Source organism: Anopheles moucheti, chromosome 2 (genome assembly GCF_943734755.1).
Source record: "Anopheles moucheti chromosome 2, idAnoMoucSN_F20_07, whole genome shotgun sequence".
Taxonomy (NCBI): Eukaryota; Metazoa; Arthropoda; class Insecta; order Diptera; family Culicidae; genus Anopheles; species Anopheles moucheti.
The window spans coordinates 57616133-57643596 of record NC_069140.1 but is presented as its reverse complement, the minus strand read 5'-3'; the positions used below and the strand labels follow the sequence as shown (position 1 = coordinate 57643596).

At 45.5% G+C, this 27464-nt stretch overlaps 1 protein-coding gene across 1 annotated transcript in view; it reads left to right on the top strand.

Moving 5' to 3' along the window:
- LOC128309845 (mucin-5AC) overlaps positions 1-27311 on the top strand; it is a 41399-nt gene extending 14088 nt beyond the window's left edge. Inside the window, exons 2-4 of the mRNA XM_053046327.1 lie at positions 21572-25830; positions 25902-26635; positions 26712-27311. Coding sequence (XP_052902287.1) covers positions 21572-25830; positions 25902-26635; positions 26712-26913 — 5195 coding nt within the window. The 3' untranslated portion in view covers positions 26914-27311. The remainder of the gene's footprint in view (positions 1-21571; positions 25831-25901; positions 26636-26711) is intronic.
- The last annotated feature ends 153 nt before the right edge of the window (positions 27312-27464 follow it).

The following is a 27464-nucleotide window of genomic DNA, read 5'->3' as shown; positions in this document are numbered from 1 at the left end:
AAGCGGGGTGGAAGAATGCTGCATCCTAATGGTGACACCGACGGCAAGTCGCTAGGGTTGGCTGTTTTAATGTTTGCCATTTTATTATGTATTGTGACTTTTGTCTTGTTTTCTTTGTAGGATTGGCACAATGGTATAGCGTAAAGGTTTCCATTAGCGGTGTGTGTGTATGTCACTGCGAAACAAACCGTACTGGATCAAATAACTCATTCTATAGTAGAAAGTAGTGATGGGAAAGTTTCATTTTTTGTTGAACCTGCTTTCACGAGAAAACTAGAATAATCCTGTATGGTGTGGATTTTACATATTCGTTACCATTATTAAACATTTTAGTATAATTCATTTACAGTTTTTGGAGTTCCAACCAGGGGTTTGAATCTAATTTGTTACTATGAATTCTTCGCAACTATCAATGATCATTTTTTATCACAACTCTGAAAACATCGTTCAACAGAGGAAAGAAATTAAAACAAACAAACAGAAGAAGTAAGGAAACGAATGGAATGTCAAGATCGAGTGATCTTATTAAAAAAATATCAGAAATGTGACGTATATTAAACAATACCATTGAATGTCTTTTGAAAATGTTTTGTTAAAATTTCTTTACCGTTTATCTATTCTGTAGTTCAGTCAATATTTGCCCAGTTTCGCAAAAAAAATAATTCCTTACAGAATCCAATCTTAGAAGTACAAACAACGCTATCATGACACAAGGACAGCTTTCGCCTATGAGAATGGCGAAATTGGCATTCCAATGGCCATTATTGGTTTTTGGAATGGTTCTCTAAAACAAGGGTATAAAATTAATGCACCTAGGAACGATCGTTCCACATAAGGAACGGAACGAATCTAGTAGGTTCAGAACGAAATTCCCATCACTAGTAGAAAGCAGGAGTGTTGTACGGGTTTATTACTTGCAATAATTGAATGCCCTGCGTAGTCCGTCCGATCTTGTGATCATCCGACAGTGATCATCTGTACTGGTATCGGTATCTAAACCGTTGCCTTAGAAAGGCAGGAACGGTGGGTTGCAATACTCTTTTGGTTGCAATAAAACAATGCAACGTACTTGACGTAATGTAACGATATACAGATAAAAACAAATTCTGCAATCAAGGCACGGGGGTGATGTAACGTACCAGTTCGCAATCCTGACGCGTGATCGGGATCGTGCTATCTCGTAACTTTCTTTTTCTCGCCTATTATTCCACGACAACAACGACGGCTCTACTTGAACGACCTATATCCGCTCCCCAATAAGGAGTAAGCTTCACTGAGAGCAGTGCGGTGAAGCAGAGCTAGCTCAGACTCCTATACGAGATTGTTTGATGACCAGCGCAAGCACGCCCAGTGAAAGGCGTCGTGACCTTCACTGGCAACACGATGTGTAGCTTAAGCGTAAGCGGGAACGTGAGGCGGTGGAGAAAAAAAGTTCAACAGATAAAGCAAGTTTGAGTGGATCTGGGTTAACACCGCTGATGGCGTTACATCGATCGTATGTATTAACTCCAGTCACCTGATCGAGCGCCAGCTGACAGTGGCGTTGAATAATTGAACAAACGGTTCGCTTTCGTTCGTACGTTTGTAATTGACATCTCGATTGTTGCTCCTTTCACTGTGGGGTAATTATGAATTTCCTTTTAAGAAACACACTCCAAAAAAGGGGGTTTCATAGTGTTCAAAGCAAGACAACACGCAAGAATAAAAATTGTTAATCGTTCAACGTTTAAAAAAAAACATAAAGATGATGAAGTAGAGAGATTTATTGCGCGCTCGAGTGCTGGCGAATTTTGGTCAGAATTAATTAATTGAAAGGAGTAACTGGGTGAAATAAAATATTTTTCGTGTGTTTGAACATTTCCTCTGGAAGTGTAATTATAAAGCAGCAGAATTGTAATAATTTCTAACGCATGTAACTCAGCTCGTGTTATGTTTGAATGTGATCGATTCGCGCTAGGTTTCGCGTCCATTATTAGCATATTTATAGCAGATTTAGTGTACAACTGTCCGCCAAAACTGACCAATTCCACACTGCTTTATCGTCACTTTGTAATGGCCCAGCGTAAGCAAAAGAGAGAACCAGTGAACCGCACCTTCGCCGGACCAATATAACCACGGATTGTAGAATTACCCTTGCGGTTGTCACATTATTTCTTGGTCACGATGGATGGCCACCACCGGTACCAAACGTTTCATGGTTTGAGTAACCGTCCGGTTACACTAAATTCTTCCGCTAACGTTTGACGGCGTGTTTCTGCGGACGCCTAGTTTGCACAGCAGCACAAGCAGGGGCGGCACGGCATTGCAAATGAAGGTGCTTTTATGCATGTCGTATATTGTCACATTTTAGCTAGTCCGGTGGTTTCGTTTACGTGCCGTGTGCCGTGGTGGCCTGCGAAGATGCTCCGGCGCGACGTGAAACACTGACCAACACAATGTGGTGGAGTTCTTTTTTTTTTTTGGTTTTACAGAGTTTAGCATCGGTGACTATTGAACTCGTTTCAGGAACACACCGTTAGCGGATTTGTGGGACGCAAAAACCGACCAAAACTTTCACGGTGTGACACTTGGTGTGGTATCATGTGGCCCCGAAAGCAAGGTTTCACCAGCAAGGCGGTAAATAAAGTGGCCCGGGGAGTGCTTCCGTCGTGTCGTCCCTTACAGCGGAAGAAGGCCGGTGTGATATAACTCACGTTTCTTTGGTCACCTTCCTTCGGGTGCAGTCCATCCGGTGATGGTGAGCCATTCATTGTATCTGTAGCGTACACGTGTTTGTGTGTGCCATGGGTGGCATTTGGTAAGCACATTAAATTTGAATATAGACTCTGCTTTAGACAAACCAAAAAGCACATAGAACTGCGTGTTCTTTCGTTCCAAAACTTGGTAAATAGCCCATATTTGCGGCAGTTTGCGGGGTTTTTGTGGGAATTTCTGTTCAGTATTGTTGCGCATGGTCCGTCATGGTCTGGTGTCATGATGTATAACAGAGAGGACAAGAATCGAACTAGCAGCACAATGTTCCAGCGTTAGTCTTAGGCACCTGCTGCCGCTGCTGCTGCTGCTGCTGCTCAGTTATTGGCGCTGTGGCCGGGTGTCCGTATCCCCGTAGTACAGGGTGTAACCCGTGCCAGCGTGCTGACTATTTAGTGGAAACAAGTTTTCGCTTCACTCTCGCCACATCGCGAACCCACCCGGACGGAATGACGAATGCTGCACCTGAAACACTGTCGCGCGAATGTGTGTGCCCCCGTGGAGAGCCGGTACGCTGGCGGTGGACACACAACAAGTCTCGAACAATAATGATACGAAAAAGTCCCCCCGAAAAACCGGTCTCCACAATCCAAATGGGGGGGAGGAGGGCTGTCGGCAGGCGAAGGCAGACGCGCGGAAAAGCAGGGACTGTTTTCTGTTGTGGTGGTTGCGTTGAGGGTTATGGAGCAGTTGCGGTAATAGGGAATCGGGGGGGGGGGGGGTAGAAGATCAAATTGGCATTCGGCGCACGGTATAGGAGACGATCACGACTTGCCACGGATAAATTCTAACGCAGATCGATTTTTTGGCATCATTTTTGTTGTGGAAAGCGAATCTTCTCGATGCTGCTGGATCTTGTGCGACATATGTGCCGGCTCCTTTCGGGCATCGGGTTTGAGCTTTGTCCATGTTTTGATATTTTTTCTTTATATTCGACCAATAAAAGCCGAGATTGGCATCCGGAGGACTGCCTTATAACCTTGCAGTTCGGTTTGTTTGGACGAGTGGTATTTAAAAGTGTTGATCTTATCTTCAGTATCCGCTACGCAAAAGCATGGCCGTTTTAAGTAAAAGAAATCATCCACACTCCATGTGCCCAAACCTTTTGACCTTTTGTTTTGATGATGTCAAACTTGGTCGATATCATGATGGCTTTTATGGCTATCTGTCCAATAAAAATGCTACAGATCGGAAAGATGCTAAAGTTATTTTACTAACAGATATGCAATAAGATCGTTAGTTCAAACAGTTTTTTTTTCTTATTTATGCGGCCTTTTTTTAAGAGTGGTTTTGTAGTACTATATATAACCTAAGATGTTCAAAACCTACTCTGTTCAAACTTGTTCTAACTTATTTGTCTCTACTGGCTTTGTCGGACTTGGTCTGCCATGGCTACTAGCTATCACCGTGACTTGAATCACCGATGGTCAAGCTGTAGCGGCCCAATCTGGGCGTGCTTTAGAGACGCGTTGTGAGTCGATTGCACTATTTGACCGGCCCAACCGGTCCCCAGTGTGAACAGTGCAAGCGTATTTCATTGGAGTAGGTCATCAAATCGGTATACTGCAACAGAAAGCAACTCACCGCTGGATGGTAAATGATGGTGATGGTATTTAAGACCCTTTGAGATATTCGATGGTAATCCGTTGTGAATTCGACTGTTCATTCGATCCCTTAGCTCGTTCATCTGATACGTGTTGGGATCCCCCGACCGAGGGCAGTTTTCGAAGAGGTCAGTAGGTTTTGCAGTGCCATGCAGTCCATCCCACAGATGTAGGGCGGATTTGAAGGATCTTGTCGTTTGTCGTAATCATTTTTCGTTGGTTGCAGACGTAATCGAAAAGGTATAGATTTGAACAGACCGAGCATAGTTAATCAAATGAAGTTTTCGAGTCACCCAAATGAACCAGAGGATTGGCTTTAGTTTAATAGTGAAACATAGTAAAAAGCATGCGATTGCGGTACCCACAATGGTACGTCTGGAATTCGTTTCCCTGTTTATGTCTAGGCTTGCGTCGAATTCCTGACTGCTCAATCGTTAATATGCAGACAAAACCCACGGCCCCTGCTAAACGTGGGTCCGTCCGACTGCTAAGTTGCTCGCGAACGACACTTTGCGTGTACGTCTTTGCGATAAGTACGGTTTTGTGGCTGCACACATGAGCATCGCCTGACCTGACTGACCTCTTCACTGACGCTGAGTTGCTCCTCAACCCTTTGCTCGTTTCATCGGTGATCGACGATAACCTTTGGAATTAACCTACCCGCCAGCCAATAGCTAACTTTCTTCAAATGGAAGTCCGGCATCTTATGTGCTCCGTTCAACATCATCATCTTCTTCTCCAAAAATGACTTGTTGGGTAAACTTTGTGGCCCACTAACAAGGAGCGAGCTTTTGATGCCTCCAGTACTCTCACACTACTGCCATAAGCCGTTTGCCAAACCCTCCCCCCATGCCGGTGGATGTTGCTAGGGTGTAGGGTTGTAGAGTTGGGACACACGGAGTACATTGAGGCGTGCGTGGAGGTATACAAAATTCCTTAAAACAAGAGGAGTGAAAAAAATTCTCCCACGAACCAAAAGGGTGCAAACTGCCTGAATGTGATTGTGAGCGCAAGCGGCGGTTTTTTGCTGGCATGTTTCAATGTTTATGCGGCTGATCATGATGGTAAATGAACACGGTTGGTGGCCGCTGACGGTCAACGCACAAGAGCTCTTTCTCTCTCTCGTTCTTTCTGCTAGACGTATGGCTAAGCGAAGAGGCTACCCCCTAAAGCCTCCGGTGCGGGTTGGGCTTTTCTCCCACAGATGCTGTTTTGAAGGCGGTTCGCATGGAACGACGCGCAACGTATGCGCCGAGAGCATGTAATTGATCTTTTCTCGGTGGATGCGATGCAAACAAAACAGCGGCAGAAAAGTGGAAAAAAGTGCGATAATAATGATCCGCTAGACGGTTACGTAAGGACAAGCGTGTGTGTGTGTGTATGGGTGTGTTTTTTTTTTGCTGTCGATGGCTGTTGTTGTTGTGGCTGATCCGTAAACGGTGGCAACCCAGCCGCACCGATGGGAAATGGGTGAAGAGGTGTTGAAAAGAATGTACACACAAAATATGTATATGCGGCTCGGTCGGCTACTTCCACCGATCGTGAAAGAAGATCGGTGGTGGTGCCCGGCGGTGGAACGGTGACGCAGATACGGCTCTGGCCCCGTTGGACAGGCCATGGGTAGTGCTGATGTGTCCTTGAGAAGAGAAATATTAATTTCAAATGCATTTTGCATGTTTCTTCTGTATGGATGATGTTTCTCATCGTGGTATGAAGGGTGAGCAGTGAAAATCGAAATGATTTGAGTAGCTCGTCTACTTCCAGGACGCTCTCTGAATGTTTTGGACAAGTGCTCTTTGATGTAAAAAATACGACCGACCGCTATGAGATCATATAGTAAGGGGAAAGCTGAGTTTTTGATTTTAATAAAATGGTGGTAACATAATTCTACCATAGTTGAATCGCATGGCTTTTACATATCTTTTCTGTAGCATAAACTCAAAGTCGTTTGAAAATGAAATCCTTCTTCTTCTTCTTCTTCTTCTTCTTCTTCTTCTTCTTCTTTTTTACCAGCATAACAATTTCAAGAGGCCATTTCTGGCTTTCTGTGACTTTATTTTACCTGTAGTTAGATAGTCAAGTCCTGCGTACGGGGCATTGGTCCGGATGGGATTTTGGTCCGGTTCGTTCGTGTAAAGACCGACGCTGCTACCATCATGCCACCGGTCGGCCCCAAAATGTAGTCCAGGCCTACGAAGTTGTTTGTAAAGTGACAATTAATGACATTCAATCATTATGCCCTAAACATAACGAACTTCGTAAAGTTTTTCATTATGGTAAAGTAATTAAAATGGTTTATCTGCAACTGTTAAGAAATCATTTGCAAAACATGTCGGAAAACTGCATAAACTTCTACTACAAAATATTTCTGGTGGTTTCGACGGACTAGCTAGATCACTAGACTTGAGTTTGATACAGACACCCGAACATGTGATCGACGAGGATCATCTCGTTTCGTTAAAAACCGGTCCGGGCTTTGCTAGCAAAATTCCAGACTGGATGTGTGGTTTTCGGGATACAATCTCTCCTATTGCATTCAGCCGCAGCATGTGTTTTTCTTGTCTGTCTGGTTTATATCGGCGGGGCACATTGTAGACGGACCGCTCGGGTATACGTTTGGAGTTTCCGGCTCCGTACCAATCAATGGTGACCTTAATTATGAAAACAATTCACACGCCCAGTCTCAAATTCGAAACTTGTCGGGGGGGGAGAGGGGAAACACAGCAAAATGCTTCTCATCGCTAGGGTGGAGGACATTTGTTTTTTGGCCAGGTGCAGGAATTCAAAGTCAACGTATGGCGATGTAATGTTGTTTTTCGGTAATGGAATTTATCACACTATGGTTTAGTACGTGCTCGAGCGATTGCCTGTGAAGCATGTATGAAACACATATTTTTTGCAAATAAGGACGATGAACCGGACAACATATATAATTGGCCATGTTTCGTTCGTCCAATACCTGATGCGTCATCATATGATATGGGTGGTTTTGTGTTTTTTTTTTATCGAAAAATTACCATTCACCAGTGAACCGGTTGCCGATCATGATTCGATCTCTCTTCTGTTTTTATAAAAATAAAAACCTTAACCATCAGCGCAGTAAAAGTGTGCTGAGATAATATCCGCCGCCAACGGAAAGGACTCTCTCCGGGCGCGTTGATAAGGAAGAAAGTCTCCCGAAACGGTTACCTCCCGTGTTCGTGTAAGAGACGAGGGCCCACGGTAATTGAGCCACCGTCCTTACCATACGTGGTTCGGTGTCCTGCTCATCATCACACACTTCGCTCCGCCATACCCCTGTTTCGACACTCATTGTCCCAAAATTGGCCCACTTGAGGGCTCGCCAAGTGCAAAACCATGAAAGCATGGTTCCCCACTGGCAAAACCAATGTGTAGTTTTGTTTATGTTCGCCTACCAGAGGAGAGCTGTTAAACGCGGTGGAATGTACCGTAACGTGCAACCGTATGGGCATTCCCGTTGTAGTTGTCCAAAAACGGTCATTTCTTTTGTACAGGGTGGATAGGGTGTGTGTAGGGCTTTTGTTTTGGAAATGGTTCCGGAACATACGGCGAGATGCGCGACTTTTCGTGGGCTTTCATTTCACGCTCATCCTTTCCCGGTCGGGAACGAGGAGGCTGCTGGCTGCTGAAATGATGCTGTGAAATTCTCGCTGTGTTGTGGTAGCAAACACAGAAGAAGTTCTCCTGTGCCAGGGAAATGGGGATGGATGTTTTATGAACAGTTGGTCGTTGGTTTTTTAAAAAATGTTGTTTCTTCGAGATATATCTTTGTGGTACTACTTTTGTGCTACGTTCGCTTCCTGCCGGGAAAGAAGCGAACGAATATCGGCGGGAACGAATAGCTGTTAAGAGGCAGAAGAGTTGGCAATGACAGTCGTGTTAATTTTGCAACCAATCTCTCTCCCTCCAGAAAAAAGCGAAAAACCAAACCGGTCGCACCTCTCCGGCTGATGATCAACCGGCAGCAGCGGTACTGGTTTTTGGACGCTGCAGCAGAAGGATTTTTGCTCGGCCGTGTTTCACTTCCTTTGAATGTGTGTATGGCTGTGTGTGTGTTTTGTAGGTATGCGTGGTTGGCGAAAGCAACCCCCCCCCCCTCCCCCGGTGATAAAAATCGCGCGATTAACCACGTACACAAGCGCCTGGCGAAGGAAGTGCTGAAATTTTGGGGTAGATTTTGGGGCTCCGGAGCACTACGTGTCGCGCAGCCGGATGGGCAACTTTACGACTTCCAGTTCGGGTGAAAAAGGAATGCAAAAGTCGCTAACGTAACTGGAAGCAAGCAGGGAATAAAAAGGGGAGGTGGAACAAATCAATCGCCAAAACGAAGCTTTATGTTGTGGCGAAATCTACCGATGAGACGCGGTTAATGATAACGCAACCCACCAGTCGGAAGACAAATACCTTCTGACGATGCAATTACGATCGTCTAAACGTAAACTACACTGTTCGGTGAAGTAACACAACGGCAGCGACCACCGATCAGCAGATGGTAGCGCGTATCTAGACGCGTGTGCGCACTATTGTATCGGATCAGATCAGTATCGCTGGTTGCGCGCGCGCGCGCGTACATGTCATGCGAAAGGAACCGGCAGCGGCTAGTGCGACATGCCCGACTGTCAATTGCAGCTGGGGCTTGCTTTCGTCAGCTTCAGCACACCCACGCGCACCAGATACCAGGCCGGGGGCATATCAAGTGTACACCGCGCTTCACTACGCGATCGCGCTCCGATCGGCCGGTTTGAGCCCGATCGAGCAGCGTGTCCAAAGGCTGCTGCTGGCGCTCTCGATCATACTTTTGCATGTGGAGAAAACAGAGACAAAGTCGCTGCTGTTACCACGCGTCGTAGATCGATTGCATTCCGCGGTTGTCGTGTGGTGTGGTGAATCGAATACGCCCGAACGTGTGCAATGTGTGGTACTCCCGGTGGCGGTGGTGTCGTGCGAAGTTATGCGATGGAGCGCAGGGGCAGTGGGAAACGTTGCCTCAAACGCACCCCTCACCCCTTTCGGAACGGTGCCGCGTGATCAAGGTTCGGCGTTTCTTTGCTTATCTTCGGGTAACAATACAGTGGTTACACACAACGCGCCGACACTCCGCAAACGGTACGCGCGTACTGCGCCTACAGGGAATCTCATCTTGCGAACTTAAAACGGGGAACTCACACGATATTATGCACTAACCACACGCTTTGCTACCCAAATATCATAAAACCAAGAGAAGGACAGATAACTCCCCAGCGAGAAGAAATGCTGCCCGTCGAAGCAGGCGGTGGAGGTGAGTTGAAAGATGCAACTTCAATTCTGACATTGTGACGTTTAATTGGCAACATTGACGTATGTACGCTACTACAACCGATCACTTGCAACACCAACGATCATATTTCGAATATATCGCTTAAAAAACTTCACTAACACGCCACAACGGTTGTGCTTCCGAATTCTGCCAATATTCTGCTCGTTTGTTAGCACTGTTTCATTATTTCGCAAAAGTGTACCAGGTCAACAAAAAATAGATTAACATTTGCCTGGAGCGTGGCATGGTATTTCATTTTTTTCTTCTTCTTCTGTCGACGCACAGTATGACCCAGCTTCACAAAAACGCTGCTGTATTTTTTGGGGCGTGAAACACACATACACACACATATTGCCGAGAAGAAAAAACGCAACTTGAGTACACAGTACATCTGTCACAGAGTATCAAGCGCTTTTTACTCAAATTCGTCTGAGAGCCTTGACTTTCGAATTGCACATTAACGTGAAGACGAATCTTGTGTGGGGCAGATAGTGCCAAACAAAAAATATGATCACAAATCTCAAACTTTACACGTGTTGCGTATCGGTGCACTAACGAATGGAGATTGTGGCGCTGTACGCACTGACTTAGGCACGAACAGATCAACCACTACACATTTCAGTTGCGGACGTGTCGCGGAACACCTCCAATCCGGCCGGGTGCTAAAATGAAACTGAAAGCGAACGATATTAAGCAGGAATTTTGTTCTGCTGTTTGTTCGCGTTCCGTTTCGCCCCTCCTGTGGCACAGCCTTCCCGTTCGCTAGAGCCTGTCTCGTTCGCTCGCATGCTCTGCATGTTGCCATTCCCACACCACACCTGCGGCCGGGGTTTTGGTCGTATAATGGTGTGCGCGGAGCCTTCGGGGGTTGCTGTTTGGCTTCGGGGTTGACGTTCATCCATTCGCCACGAATTCATTCGCCAAGCGTTCATTTGTGGAGTCGAAGAAAAAGAAAGCCTTTTGGTCGTCCTGGTGGTGTTGTAAATTCGTTTCGTTTAAAGAAACTTTAATCCTTTATGATGTAAATAATCGTTTTATTTACTTTTTCTGGCGTAGCGAGATGTTTTTCTCTTTTGCAACCTGTAATAATTATATGTTTGCCTTAATGCAGCAATATTAAAGACAGAACTATGCTTTAATTGTTACGATCTTTTTGTTAAATACACAAACATAAGTTTGGAAAACAGATTAGTTAACGGTGAACGCTACTTGTGAAGCTCCTTTCAAAGGTCTTGCAATGGGAGGAAACTGCGAAGGTGTTCCCAAAAAAGGTGCGGACAATAATTAACGTTGTTTGCTGTTAAACTTAGATAGTGCCTTACATAATTCCGCTTGCCTCACTCAGCACTTCCATTACAGACGTTAAAGATTGCCATTTAAAGGCCAGTAAAGTATGGAAGTTTGAAGGTGCAACCTTCCACACGAAAGAAAAAAAAAATACAGCCAAGGTGCCAATATTCCGAAAACTCATTCGTCTAACCTGATGAACGGTAGTCGGGCGGACATTTCGGGCTCTGGCGTTTTAGTTAAAATATAGTTTGCTGTTTTCGGCATGCTCTCAACCGTTCCTACATACAACGCACATTAGCTTACGCTGACTTTCCGCCGACTAATTAAGCGAATCTGCTCTCGAGAACGGGTGCCACCATAAGTTCTATATTATCCTCGTTAGTGTCCCTCGTCAGGCCACATTCGGAGAGCGCTCTACATTTCCTTTCGTCGTACTGAGCCACAGGGCTGCGGTGAAAACCGGTTCAGTTTGCACAGCTTGCCGCGCATAAGATTGATTCACATTTTCGGGGACTACTTCCAGCTCATCGTACCAGTTTTCCGAATTATGGTAATGAGCTTCGGTGTAAATAGCTGTACGGCTATGCGGTTCGCGATCGGTGGAGACTGATCATTTTGATGTTCGTGGGGCGTGCATCAAGATCAAGACCTTTTGAAAGAAAAACGTTTAAAATTGTTTTGAGCATGGTTTGGAATGGTGCTGGGTGGAATGATTTAATTACCAACCCTCCGTAAACACGCAGCACCAACCCCTCCCCCCCCTCCACTAGCTGCTACCCGTTGGTGTTGGTGTGCGTTCTAATGTTTGTTGCTTTGTTTCACACCTGAGAATCAGTAACGCAAAATAAATTCTAGACATGATTTGATGTTGTTGTTGATGATGTGATCTACGTTGCTATAGATCACCCTCGATCGGAGGTTACTCGGTCGGCAGTGACTTTGAAAGCTCTTCGCTTCACGTGATGCCGCTCCGTTAAGGAAGGGGCGACCTTCCATTTGTAAACGGTAGATGATACCGTATCGTTAATTGATTTGAATAGCACGTGTAATTAACAAGTTGAATGGGGAAAATCATAATGATTGATTGGCATATGAGTTAACCCGAGCGAAAAATTTGCATTCGGGTTAATGGAGATGAATACACACACATTTTTAGTTGAATAGTCAACAATTAGTATATAAAGTGATTTAATGATCGAAATGTATATTAAAACACTCACTATACACTAAACATTGTATCGGTTTTGATTGTTGTGTTAGGTAAGAATCAATTTTTTTTCTACAAACATTACTCTACAACAAGTCGTACAGGTGAGGAATTTTTTGTTGCCTTTTTTTTCGTTCATCAAAAGCTTATCACAACATCAGCTTCAGTTGAGAGAGAAAAAAAGTACGGTAATGGTTCATCTGGGTGGTTAAACACGAAGCCACATTTGAAACTGGTCAAACAATCGCTGTGTAAAAAAGAGGAGACACAAACAACACAGCACAATGGTGTGCACTGATAATAGTGCGATTAGTTCAACCGCTTATGATTGGTTAATCAGGGCCAGATCATCAACCAGGCAGGCTGATAGGATTGAATGTTATACGGATTGTGAGGAAAATGCCTGTCACACTGGGGATGACGATACGGCGAACGCGAATATGCAGGTGCAAATGGCGAAATAAACGTCACCGAGTGTGTTCAGAAGCGGGTATACTATGCTAATAATTTAGTTTAAGTGAAAATTATTGCAATGTTTACGACTAGGGCATGTACATGAAATAGACACTAAACGGTTAGTTCTATTACTAAACAGTTTTACATTTCGTAATTGCAGTAAGTTTCCTGCTAGCTTCTGCTTTTATTTCATTAAAGCTGTTGCAAGAATTGTATTTCTACTCACCAGCTCACCAGACCAGCTGAATGTTCGCCCTACAAACTAGTCGCACTTGTATGTAAATTTAAAGCCAACTTCCCTTCTCAGTGGTAGCACCAGCGACTAATTGCTCTACGGTAGTGCATCCGTACCAGTGCCACCGATGCTGCATGTTTGCTGTCTTGTTTACTTGTGAGTGGGCATTGTTTAAGCTAACCGTGCCTCATCAAGCAACTTCACTGCCTTTTTAATAAATGATCGGCTGTCTGAGTGTGACCGACGAGAGTGACGATTAGGGAGCGGGGGGTAGTGTTGACTGTGTTTAATCGAACGCTTCAAAAAAGATGAGTGAATCTTTTCCTTTTAGCAAGACACACGGTGTCCGGTGCAACAAGGAAGGTACAGTGTTGCATCGCTTTCGGTTTTTATGCACCCGATGGAGGCGCACGGTGGTAGTGTTTGCAGTGCCACCAGCCGGTTTCAAGCTGTTCCGAGCCTGTTCCCTTTACGCCCGTTACGTAAGACGATTTGTGAAAGGTTCTACAATTCTCACGAACCGTGAAAACCACCCGAAGGGAACAACGGAACGGAATACAGTGAAGAGAAAAAAAACCAACTACACGGGTACCCTTTTAAAATCGAACATACGCAATAAAGCGAGGTTCGTCGCTTGTTGGTGAATTGTGGTTTTTCGTTTAGTGTAGCTTAGCAAGCCGAAATGAGCTTAATTTAAGACTTTAAATGTTAGCGAGACCGCTCTCCTTCACTGGTGGATTTAAAAACGGATACACATTGATAATAAGAAGCAAAAAAGCAACAAAATACACACAAACTTCACTGCACTTTACGGTGGTGGATGTGATGCTTTTTTTTCAAACTTAATTTTGTGCACTCGAATTCACACGCGTGTACTACTCCTGTGTGTTGTGTCCGGTCCGGGTGACGATCGATCATATACTGGCGTGAACAATTTGGTAATCCGTACTGAGTTCTGTCCCCATTCCATATTGTATAACCGATCCACGCCGTGGTTCAGGGTGGATTTTCGAAGGAAGGAGACGAGCTCTCGCCCAAAAGACGAAAGAGTAAGCGAGAATAACCCTTGTGTGTTTTTTTTAGGCCTTTCGCCGAACGGACGGGGTTCGGTCCTTCACACGGTGGTTTAACGCGTTGTGTGCATCCACCCTAGAAACATACTAAACCCACAGCGGTCACATTGTATAACCGAACCGTCGCGATGTACAATATGTACAGTAAGTGTGTTTCCGTGCACGCTGTAGCAAGAAGCCGCTTCGTTTTGGGTGTGTACTGAACTGATTCCTTCTCGCACCTATGACGCACTTGAGAACGTGTGGGGCTGTGTGGGCCATTGCCAGGAACCCGCCACCTTTTCGGCACTGTTCCACGGAACGGCCCTGACAACGCCTAGATGAGTCAAACGGGCACTTCCGAACAACTAGTTGATAACAAATTTAACATTGAAAAACAATCATTTCATTATTGCACGAGGGTGAGTGAGACAGAGAGAGGGAGAGAGATAGAGAGAGAAAGAGAGAGATGGAGAGAGGGAAAAGGAAAGTACAACGTGTTGCGCAACTTCCGACGTACAGGGTGCGGAAAACTATTTGTAATGGTATGTGGTCTGTGGCAAAGGGGGTAAATGGTATGGGCGGACTTGGGAAATGACGGAAGTGCTCTGATAAGATTGCAATGTTTGCGCATTTACATACAAATGTGTGGGCGAACGATAAAGGTACGTTGTTAAGGAGCAGATGATTTCGAAGGAAAATCCGTCAAAAGGGTGGTTCGAAAACAGAGGTTCCTATTGGCGTGCCGCTATGAATTCCTCGCGAAATGTTGCTTATCTCCTGTGCATTGTGTAACGCCTTGGTAACGATAGTACACACATTTAAGCTGGATGGATTGTTTAAGTTTTCAAGGTAATCTCGTACTGGGTGGCAGTGCCCTGGAATGTTGGAGGAAAAAAGAATGTTTGCAAATGTGAAGCACTCAAAGTCATAACCTTTGGTTTATTTTATTACTCATGCGATGTCAGTACTCCATTTTTAGTATTGCTCTGAATTTCTCCGCGTAGAAATTGATTTCGTTAGATATGGCAGTGAAATTGGAAAAATGTTTTTATTCACTAGCTAATGGTTCTTTGCATGATTTTGTTTTTTTTTTTAACATGATGGATGGAGCGAAGGCGTTCCATGTCTGAAGTGTCCTTAAGCATCAATTTCTCCGCCTGTCAAATCTGTGTCCATCTGTCCGCGACTCTGCAGGCACTTCTTCTTGATCGTCAGATCAATGATCAAACTTTCAGCACACCGGCTGGTTATTCATTCGTCCCTTTGTACAAGCGGTTAACGAAGTCGATCGAGCTGTGTGGAACATTTTGTTGTTTCACGGTCGGCCACGGTCAACTGGAATGGGTTTTGTAAAAGCAACCGAGAACCACCGACAAAACGAAGCATGAATGAGGCTAAATGGGTGCCTAAGGGTCACAAACAGCGACCGGGTCCGGTCCTGTACGTGTGTACGTGCGTACACCGTTTGTCTCTCTTCCTATCCCCATGCATGATTGATGGAGATTCGATGCGAACGGTGAATAATTCGAGTCAAGTGCCTTTCGGTGAAGATCGGACCGTCGATGTGTTACTGTTGCCGTAGCTGACGTCACCGCAGCAGTGGTACAGTGGAGTCGATACAGCCACCAAAACCGTGGTCACACAGTTGAGGCAACAATTAAGCTGGTTTCGTTAAGCGAAAATCAAAACTACGCCATACGCGCAGAAGGTGGCCACATATTTATATTTTAGGACAAAATTAGTGATTCCCCTTTTTGCAAATGATTTTGACGATCTTTCGCCGCGTCTAGTGGCAGTAGCAGCACACAGTAACAGCCGGTGCCAGAGCCATCCACACCTTCACGAGCCAGCCAGTGTCCTTGAGACCAACTAATGAGGCCAACTATATCTGCATGTGTGCCTTTTAGCGTCGGACAAGCCACAATCTCCAGTTTAAGTTTTTCCCGAAAGTAGACATTAGCTTCCTTTCGATTCTGAACATTTCGATTTACCACCCCTCGGTTCGCTTAAAGTCGATAGGTTTGCTCGTAAAAATCGCGTAAGAACGTAAGACATAGGGGCATAAATAATGGGACAGTAAATTTGAATAAAAACCTCGATAGGAGCAGGCAAAAGAAGGAAATACCATAGCAAAAACCTAATGAACTTGGGGCTATCCCTTCAGGGCATGGTCACGAAATGGTCGCCCGTTGATTTTTAAAGGCTTTGTGGCTTTAGATCATACATTAGTGGAGTGAAGCAAAATTCCGGAGGAACAGAAGCAAACGTACAAAAACGTGGGGCAACTGGGTACTTCCATCAAATGGTAATCAAAACCACACCACTTGGCACGCTCGGGATGCAGAAATCTACCACTGGCATTCCGTTGTACGCACCGGGCGCACACGATAACCATCTCCGAGGGTCTTCCGCTGCTGCTTTGTTGTGAGAACACATTTCATTGCTGTTTGGCAGTACAGCATTGCTGCTCAATTGTACCGCCGTGCCGAAATGAAAACCGGGAGCCAAATGGAAATTAATCTTTTTATCGTGGTACCTGTGGAGGGGCCGATTTGGGGAAGGAAGAAACAGGAACCTACGGTCATATTTTTGCTACCGAATTGAGGGGCTCCCTGTATATGCTGGCCTGCACAAATTGCTTTTTTGCTTTTGGTTAAGTTTGTTCTGCTTTTTGTTCATTGTTGTCTTTCATTTTTTCCTTTACCATGCGACCGATCATTCTTGAATGATTTACGGATCACCGATTGTATGATTTCGAAACGGGAAGAATATTTTTTTTAAGATGAACTTTCAAGCTTGATTTCGTGTGTCATCACGATATTAAAGCACACGTATTTCACGTGGAAAACACGGAATTGTGTCGAAAATAATGAATATTATTCAGATTTCAATCGGTGATAGTGACGTTTGTTATTTGTATTTAAAAAAAAACACATATTTATTTATACATATTTATAGATAGTTTCTCTAAAAATCCAACCTCATATTCCAATAATAAATCGTGCAAAAAAAACGTTACATATAATACATGTATTGTGCCGTACGCTTATCTCCGTTTTGTCAATCATTATTATTTTGTATCATTAACTTTTACTACCCAAGAAACAAAAAAAAAAGTACACCATAGTTAGAACATATTAAAAACCGGGTTGAGCGGGATAGCCCAAAGAAGGAATAAGACAAAACTCCCCAAAAAACCAACGCCAAACCGGTGATTGTGGTGGCCAGAAAAGTGGTCTCGAGGACGAGGTGTTTTTGCTGCTGTACGTGTCGTGGCATTGGTTTTACTCTTATTTTATCGCGTGCCATGCCCGAGGGGCGCCGCGGCGTGCTGTTTCGGTTTGCTGCCTGCTGCTCCAGAGCTTTTATTAGCCTTTCCCTTGGTGTGTAGGGGTAGTTAAGGAACGTTTACGAGAGACCCGAACATTCGATCCCGGAACGGGTTGGACGAATGCTTCCAGTGGACAAAAACGATCCAATAAAAGCACGAGATAACAAAAAATAAAAAAACAAGCGAACCTCCACATATAGAACGTGAAAATAATGAGCACGCAAAGAATTTGGAGCGAAATCAGGAAATGAAATAAAGAAAGCAAAAAATATATCATACACACACACACACTCACTTATGCAATGAAAAAAAAACGGACAAATATTTCATCCATTCCCGATTTCTTTTGGTACTTTTGGGCGTTATTCGGTTGGTACGATTTTCTTCTGTTTTGGCTGCCCATCGTTGTCCATTCGTTGTCCGTTGCCTGCTTTTTCTCCCGCTTGTGTACCAATAAATTCCTTACGCGCTAGCTGTATCCGTTTCCAGGCTTTTGTCGTCTTCATCTCGGCCGGTTCCAGCTCCCCCTAGGGTAGAGTAACCCTCCCCGGGGGCCCTCCAAAATTCTTTCCCCCTTGTTGTTCTCCGGGGGGGGAACTGCGAACGCATAACTAACGTACGGTGGATGTTCGATGCTGTCCAGCTGTGGTCACAAAATTGGAACCGTCCTGCGGGAGGCGTTTTGGAGGCGATCGCAAACCAGGAGATTTACAGTACCCCAAAAAGCGTTCCTTCTCGCATTCCTTGAACCCGGCCCCGATGTGTTTGCGAATATGAGAAAAGAATGCAAAGCAGCAGCAGCAGCAGCAGCAACAAACAAACAAAACAAGGGTGTAAGGAAAAAAGGTTGTTCTGTTTATTATTTGCCCACCGAGCGAAACGATAGCGATTGTGCCTTTTTGTGTGATGGAGGCAGGCATAAAGAAATGGCGAAATGAATACGTTGGCCATCATCGACTTCCAAAAGACGATTATCAACCAACCAGTTGGGGCGATCGTTTCTGGTTGCTGCGAATGCTTTAAACATGGCAAAGAGAATGAACTCACGATCAGTGTCGCGTGTGTTTGATGAAGAATTTCGTGTACATTCAGGCAGGACCAGCTGGAGGTTTCTGTGATTTGTTCCAATTTCTAGACAATTGCTACACATAATGGCGATATTGTTGCTATCCGATTGCAGTGGAGAGTTAATTTGTATCGAAATGTCTTGCTGCCGACAAATTATTATTATTATTGTAGTTTATTGTTAAACTTAACATCTGTATATTACAAGAAGTTATCTTTTTCTCCATCCACCCTTATGGCTTCTTGGTCAAACCACAATAATAAGATAACATTAGAAACCCAACCATATCACACCAGGCTGCTCCATTCGATAACACCACAGGCGACCCAGCGTTAAGGAAGATAATTCACTTCCGTGTGTTGATCTTGACCCTGTGCTTGTAGTTCGTTTTGTTTTTGGCTTCGTGTGTTTGTCGCCTGCTCACGATGGCGGGGGTCCTACCGTGCCATAAAACCATTCGAAGATAGTTGAATAAAAACAAAACCCCAAAGCCGGTTCCGAAGCCTGGTAGCATCGGTCGCAGCTCCGTAGAAGACATATTATGCATTCTGATGGATTAGTATGCCGTACGCGGGTACTCCTGGACAACAACAAAAAACCAAGACGATAGTAACAGCAGCAGCACACCACACCACAGTGCACGATTGCGTGGGCATATGGACGCGATGGCTGTTTTCGATTTTTGTTTTGATTAAAATTTCGCAAAACAGTGGCGTTGGTGACAGTGACCGACCGCGCACACGGATTGGAAGCTTTGACATTGAAAATGGTTGGCAAAATGCCAAACGAAGAAGTGGTCGTCCACATCCTGAAGGTGAATAAACTTTCGACCATATTTAGCCGATATAATCCACATATTATGGACACTTGTATTGTATGTGTGCAATATGAGTCAAAACTGATTTCAACGGCCAATTTGTGTACACACAAACAGCATTTAACAATGACATCATTCGCTAATGAGGGCTCGGTCAAAGATGTTCAGGCAGCCTCGTGTTTACCAAAAATTATTTGCCACGAGAGAAACATAAAAAACACACACAATATATGTAGCCCAACCTCACTTGGGATGTGTTTCGTGTTGCGGGTGATCTTATCGATTCCGGGCGGTAAATATTTGCAGAGGCCGCATTAATGCACGTCTTTTTTGTACGCTGGAGACCAAAATTGCAGTCGGCTGTCTTGTTGATGCCTCGCCTGAGCCATAAGGGGAACGATTTAAACCACAGCCTACAGTCCCTTTCCCACACCTACTGACTCTGGGGAAGCGAGGTGCGAATTGTTTTGTCTTACCTATCGTGTGGTGCGATCCAATTCGGGGGCACTTTAACGATGCCCAATTTCGTGCGCGATACCTTCATCCAATGCACATTCTGTTCTGCCACGCAATCGATCACCATGCAGCGCACGAACTTCATATTCCATCCCGCACACGAGATGGGAGATTTGGGGGTGGTTGTAGTTCGGGGTAGGTGACCGAATTGATGATCGCCGACGGTCATCGTCTCCAAACTCCTGTTGCTGTTCCAAATGTAATGAAAGACATTGATTCAATGCAAATCAGTTTGCCACCTATGCCGCCGGATTGGTTTCTAGTAGTACTACAATCACAACACGGTGTACCGTATCTGGTTCCGATGCTAGGATGTGGATTTTTTTTATTTATTTTGGATGTTTTATTAAAAACCGAATTATCTCCCATTATATGTGTGGCGTATGGAGGAAGAAAAATCGAAGGTGATCATGTTACGAACTGTTTTTGTCCGGTTCTTCACCGGTCTGCAAACATACCAACGGTGGTTCTTGTCAACGAACGGGTTCTGGGTCGTTTCTTGCTGCAAAACAAAAAGGGAAAATGTAGCGCAAGAAGTCATTTTCATGTGTTATTTACCCAATGAGCACTCTTACACGTTCATCGCGTATTAGTTTTGTGCTGTAAAACTGCCAAGAAACACGTTACTCATCCACCTATGTTACATCCCTAACCTTTAAGTGAGTGACCTCCAACCAAATAGACACGAGGGGAACTAGCTAAATTCATCCACCTTTACTGACAACAACAGCACATGGGAAGGGTTTTCCTATCTGTCAATGACTACAAAAACCTGGGTGTGGAAGTGTTTGTTTATCGCGTGTGGAAACATTAACCATCGCAATTGGTTTTACTTTTCAAAATAAGTAGTAGGCCGATTTTGTATTGGAGTTTCCAGTGTTTCTCTTCCTGGCTGAGTGCTTTTTTAACCATGATTCATATACACTTTTTTAGGACGTTTGTTGCGATAAGATACACCGATACTGAGAAACTGATTACCTCACCTTGTTCATTATCAATAGTCCGTGAGTTGAAAGAAATACCGCTTTCGTATACCGTAGATTCACAATATCCACATACAGGCAGTCCCCGAGATACGCGGTTCCTCTTATACGCGGATTCGGAAATACGCGGTTTTTGAAAATTTGACAGCTGAGCTAGTTTATAGCACAAAATTTAAGCAAAATGTTGAAAAATTGGTCGAAAATATCTTTTATGTCACATAAAACATTTGTTTTTAGCTTATTTTATTGTAACCTTTCTAAAAATCGCCTGATCCGTTGCATAAATCAAATGCAGAGAAGGAAGTTGACTCTGTGACTTTGAGGTATAAACGAAATTGCACCAGGATTCGACTTACGCGGATTTTTCCCGGGTTATAGCGGTCCGCTATAATAGCGTATCTCGGGGACTGTCTGTAGTGTTAAAAGCGTTTAACTTACTTTGTATTATCTGTGTTAGATGGAGAAGTATTGATAGCAGATTCAAGGAAGAATTCCATTGCTGAAACCCTTTTCTGTGGCGTAACTTTAATTCTATCCCCATCGAGACGATGAAGAGAAGAAAGCGTATTTAGCATAATTGAATAATTACTTGTCAAGCAGCAAAACTGCTTTCTCTCGTTCTCTCCAACCCTGCGTGTGTTATTTAATAGCTTTTTTTTATGTAACTATAGGCAGAATAAGATATGCAAAGCTTCGACTGTAAAGTGGAACGCAATTATTATTCACCGCAATAGCGCTAAGGTAATATCCTTCGGTGAAGGGTATGCGGTTCTAATCGTTATTGCCGCACTGTCCCGTACAGTGCGCAATTTTTAGTAGCACGGTTTAGTGTAAATCATAATCTTAGTAAAAATAACAAAAAAAATGTTAAAGTATACTTAATCACTATAAATTCAACAACAATAGTAATAGAATCATTTTTCTCTAATTTTATTCATTACAGTCTCAACGAAGCCAGCCATCTTTAGTTCGCAACAAACCGTGACGGGGACAATTCCGGAGCTACCACAGGATACCGACAGTTTCAGCGAAATCGATCTCACCGCAACAAACGAACCGCAATCCTTCGCCCAGCCGCCCACGATCGACTACAATCCGTTGCAGGAGCTGGAAGACACCGACGCAAGGGCAGGCGCCGGGCAGTTCGGAGACAACGGTGAGTCGTCGGCAGCATCGTATTTGCAGCAAACATCGGCACTGACCGCCCAGTTTGCCGCTCAATTACCGAACGTCGCATCAACGGTATTCTCGACCTTCAGTCGTGTCATCAAGGGCAATTCACCGGCCCCACCGTCATCATTATCTGCGGCGTCGTACGCTAACGACCCATCGGCGTACGGTTTGCAGCCGGAATATCAAAGTACGCACAGCCCATATGAGCTACCAGCGGCGGGTACGTCGTTAGGGCCATTAATAAATTCATCCGCGTGCGACCCATCACCGTATCCCCCGTCCGTGGTCGCACCGCACGATTATCAACATTCGGGGCAGCAATCATCTGCAGAACTGCCACCGCCACCACCACCACCAACATTCTACAATCCGGAACAGGTGCCATCGTCGGCTACTACTACCGCACTACCGCCTCCGACCGCACCCGGATTATCAAACACGTACCGTTTAGGTGGAAGCAAGAAGAAAACGTACGCTCACATCCCCGGTCTAAGTTCTACCACCCATACGGCTGGAACATCTGTACCAACATCATTACAAACCCCAACGGTTCCACCTGTGACACTTCCGCCAGTGCAGCCGCCGTCATTAGGACCAACTGATATCGGGGGTTCTTTTTATTCTGAATCTCCCCAGCTAGCGGAAGCGAATCACTCTGCGGAAGAACCTCCGAAAGGCAAACCTTCTCTTTTTAGCTACCTTCCTAGCAGCATCCTTGAAAAACTTCCCAAACCTGGTTTCGGAAGTGAGAAAAAGGAAGAACCATCGACGTTTACTGGTGGAATATCAAGTGGATCAATCGTTGATCAATTCGTCGATGTAAGTACTGCTCCGGTTAGAATACCGGCAGCAGTGTCACCGGCGACATCAGTAGCTCCACCATCGTTGAATAGTGCAGTACAAGGAACAGCATCGTCGTTCTTTACTCCACCGCCGGTGGTCGAATTTGCACCAACTCCACTTGTATCGCAGACACAAGCTAGCTCCTTTTTTACAACACCCGCTCCGGAAGTAGGAATTGATGCATCGTCGGTTTCCGTCGCATCGCAACCAGCGGCATTAACGCAGACAACACCACCACCACCAGTGTTTTTTTCGCCAGCACAAATTCCGACGGTTCCCACAGCGTCGGGACCATCTTCTTCGAAAAACAATCCATACAGCTCAACGCGTCTCGCGGTTGGTGTTGGGCGGTACAAGAATCCACTCGCACCGATTGTGGCTCCCGCTGCCAGCTCGGTGTTTCTACCACATCAACCACCACCATTGGCTGCTGGACAATCGGGAAAATCACATTCGGACGAAGCAGTACGGCCACCGATTGTGCCGTCATCGGTTGCTCCCCCGAGCATTTTTACCTCGGAAGCTGTTCCTTCGGCACAGTTACCGATAGCACCGGTTTCTATTTTTAATCCCACTACATCTGTTCCGGTAGCTTCCGACAAGTTGGAAGAACTGCAAAAACCCGCACTTGGTTGGGAATCGAAATTACAAGAACACAGCGTACAGCCCGTGCCGGTTCCAGTTTCTACATACCAAGAATTCGCAGTACTTCAGCAACCACAACAACAACAGCCACTTTCGGCCTACCAAGAAATTGCCTCAAATCAACAATCGGAAAACTGTGGTTCAACAGTAACCAGCGAAGTTAAACCGTCTTCACAGGTATCGGTTTTTAATCCGTATGCCACCCAACACGAACACCAGGCAGAGCATATTGGTGGTACTTTAAGCGTTCAACAGTCGTTAACTGCAACAGAACCATCCTGTAATATACCAGCAAGTACTCCTCTCGCGGCAACAACTGCAACCTTTCCAAGTTTTCCGCCAATTTCAGCTCCATTTGCTGTTGAATCAGTGCAAAATCAATTCGATACCTTGCACGTTGGAACCTCGGCAATTGAAGCGGTTGCTTCTATAGAACCCAGATCAGAAAGTACTAAAATCTTCCCAACATCGTTCCTAGGAACAGACCCATCTCAGTCGATTGCTAGCTCCATCTCCAAACCTATCGTCGATAGTCGTTCTAAATCGAGCGAAAACGTTCTCTCGCCTCCACCAAGACCGAACTCCAATCTGAGCGAACCGTCTGCAATCTTTCCCGGTTCCGTGCCACCGGCAGACATTTTCTTGCCGGAACTCTCCGGATCGGGTGCAAGCTTGGTGCAGACGAAACAAATCCAGGAAGAAGCAACATTTGTTCCAGCAGCCGCACAGGATACTAACGGCAATAATTTGTCCAACTTTTTCGCTAACAGTACTACACAAACACGTGCTACGTCCGGCAAACTGTTTGAAGAATCGCAAACGAACGCGAATTTGACGTTTCCCACGCAGGCACAGTATCAGCAGACAAAAAATACGGTATTTGCAACACCTGAGCCAACGCCTGCTATAAACCCGGTTGATTTTTTCAACAGTAATACTATTGTGTCGGAAGAAACGGTCGTCGTTGGTGAGAATTCAGTCAAAACGGGTCAGACAATTTCATCTGTGCCGCTATTTAACTTCTTCGGACGCGCCGCAGATCCCGCTGTTGTGGCACCGGTTGCTGTGCTAGCACCGGTAGAAAAGACGCCAATACCACAAGTTTTGTTACCGCCAACTGAGGGTAATCAACAGGATACAGTAAAGCAAGCTACTGCTGCATCACCATCTTCCGTATCGAACGTTAGCAGTTTTAGCAACCTGAACGATCGCTACGAAGAGGAAGGTGAACAGGAAGCGGCCCGTATTGAAAACGCTTCCAACGAACCAATATTCAGCAGCGATAATTTGTTCGATTTCAAATCGTCCGCGTATCAGGACGGAGGACTATATTCGCGAGACACCGGGCGCACTTACGACACGTACGACGGAAACAGTAGCATGGCAGCGATGGCCACAACGAGCGTCGGTGCACAGGATGCCACGACCACCAACACGGGCACATCGATTGCCGAATCGAGCACCACCAATATTGCCTACCGTCCGACATACAATCACTGGTTCTACCGGCGCGAGGTGGAAGGCAAGAGTGTGTGGTCTCCATTCACTATGGCCGATTCAATGGCGCTCGAAGATGGGATGACGATCCTGTTGGCAAGGGGAGAAACCGAAGTGGAAAACGACAGCAATCCGCCGGTGATCGTACACACCGATGGTGGACGGTACGATGTATCGATCAAAGAACGGACCCGCACACCGGTCTACTGGAAAGGGCCAGCGAACGAGGTACGGCGATGTTCCTGGTTCTACAAAACCGTCGACTCGCGGTTCGTACCGTACGAGGAGGAGGTCGCCGATCTGCTCGAACGGGAGTACAAGGAAGCGGCCACTTCGGGCGAATGGCATCGGCGTGTTACGATCCCGAATGGTGAAACGGTCGTGTTTCACGGACCGTCCGTCATCGTGCACTTTCTGCAAACACAAAATCCCGATACGTGGGGCGGTGGCAGCTCACCGGTACCGTCCACCACGAATAGACCCCGGGTGGTGAAGCGTGGCATCGACGAGTTTAACATTGACGACGATGAACCAGAAAAGATCGATCATTTGCTGTTCATGGTGCACGGCATCGGTGAGGCATGCGATTTACGGTTCCGGCGCGTTGAGGAAGTAGTGGACGAGTTCCGAAGCATATCGGCCCAGCTTGTTCAGAGTCACTATCGGTCGTCGTTCGATCGGGGCGATGTTGGGCGTGTTGAGATCCTGCCCATCTCCTGGCACGATGACTTGCACTCGGAGGAGTCCGGTGTGGATGAAAAGTTAAAGTCGATAACTCTCCCCTCGATTCCGAAGCTGCGTCACTTTACCAACGATACGCTGCTGGATGTTCTGTTTTACACGAGCCCAATGTTCTGCCAAAGCATTATCGACGCGGTGGGAAAATCATTGAACCGATTGTATGCGCTTTTCTGCCAGCGTAATCCCTCGTTCAACGGGCGCGTTTCGTTGGCAGGCCATTCCCTGGGGTCGTTGATTCTGTTCGACCTGCTGTGCCACCAAAAGAGAGCCGAACAGAAACAACCGAGCGAGCCGGAAAATTCGGTAAGCATTGGCAGTAGATTCTTTCCATGTCAAGCTTTTATGTTAATATCTTTTCTTGTCTTTTCACTTAGGAGAACCCTGATGATGATTCAGTGTCACCGTTAACACCACACCATGCCGTGGCCAACCATCGACCACTGGTGCGCAAGTGCTCTCAGCAAATCAACTATGAAGTGGGCCCGGCCGGTACAGGACAACCGTACATTACATATCCGCAGTTGATGTTCCAACCAAAAATGTTCTTTGCCCTCGGGTCACCGATCGGCATGTTTGTGACGATACGCGGCATAGACGCATTGGGGCTAGACTTTAAGCTACCGACGTGCGACGGATTCTTCAACATCTTTCATCCGTACGATCCAGTGGCATATCGCATCGAAGCACTTGTCAATCCCGAACTGAGCACCCTGGCACCCGTCCTTATACCACACCACAAGGGCCGCAAACGGATGCACTTGGAGCTGAAGGAAACCGTACTCCGGGTGGGCAATGATTTACGGCAACGCGTTACGGACGTGTTCCGCAATACGTTGGACACGGTGTATGCGCTCACTGCAATGGGTTCAAAGCCGGATTCAAAAGCGATAGAGAAAGAGGTAGATAAGGTGCTACAGGATCAGCTCAAATTTGAAACGACGGGATCGACGTCCAACCTGTCCGGAACGAGCGATATCGATAGTGGTGAAACGACCCTACCACTCGGAAAGCTAAACCAAACCCGGCGCGTCGATTACGTGCTGCAGGAGGCACCGTTTGAATTTATCAACGAGTACCTGTTTGCGTTGACTAGCCACGTGTGCTACTGGTAAGCATGGGCAGGACAGGTACAGTACGCGTGGGAAGCAATGTTAACATTGAAATCGTTTCATGTCCATTTGCAGGGATTCCGAGGATACGATGCTGTTTCTGATGAAGGAAATCTACAGTAGTCTTGGCGTACAGACGGATCATCAAGTGCCACAGCAAACGATGACTATCGAGCGTCCACTCGCAGCCACCAGTCCTGTCGCAGCCGCTTCGACTTGTTCTTTAAATAGCAATTACAATCTTTTCCCACGGGAGGGTCCCGAAAACCGGCTATAGTGTCCAGGACGATTTTAAAGGGCATGACACTAATTCCGATTGCCTGACAGACACTACGGACAGGGTCCTAGGCCATCCGTACGATCGTATCCTTAACTAGTTGGTTAATTCATTTCTAAGTGGTCCTTATTTAAGAATATTTTAATAGAACGGGAGGTACGGATTAAAATTATGTTCCGTTTAATGATAGTTGTATCCGCTTGTTGTTCGTTTAGATTACGGATTGTTTGTTCATTTTATTAAACCAGAAACCATTTGTGAGACTTTGGCGACAAATATCCGGTTCTGTTTAGTCAGTTTAGTAGATGTACGAAACTTTTGATATATCGACGCATTACAGCGCACATTGTACCGTGCTAGGTAAAGTAAAATAAAATATAGCGAAAAAGCAGAGTACTTCTTGAAAAAATACACACGTGTTAAACAATTTTACTTCACGAGGTTACTCACCAGTGATTTCCCGTCTCTTTAAAGAAGACAACAATCATGGAAAATACACACGATAGACCAATTTGCTAGATTGACCTTGGGCGCCCAATTCTATTACAAGT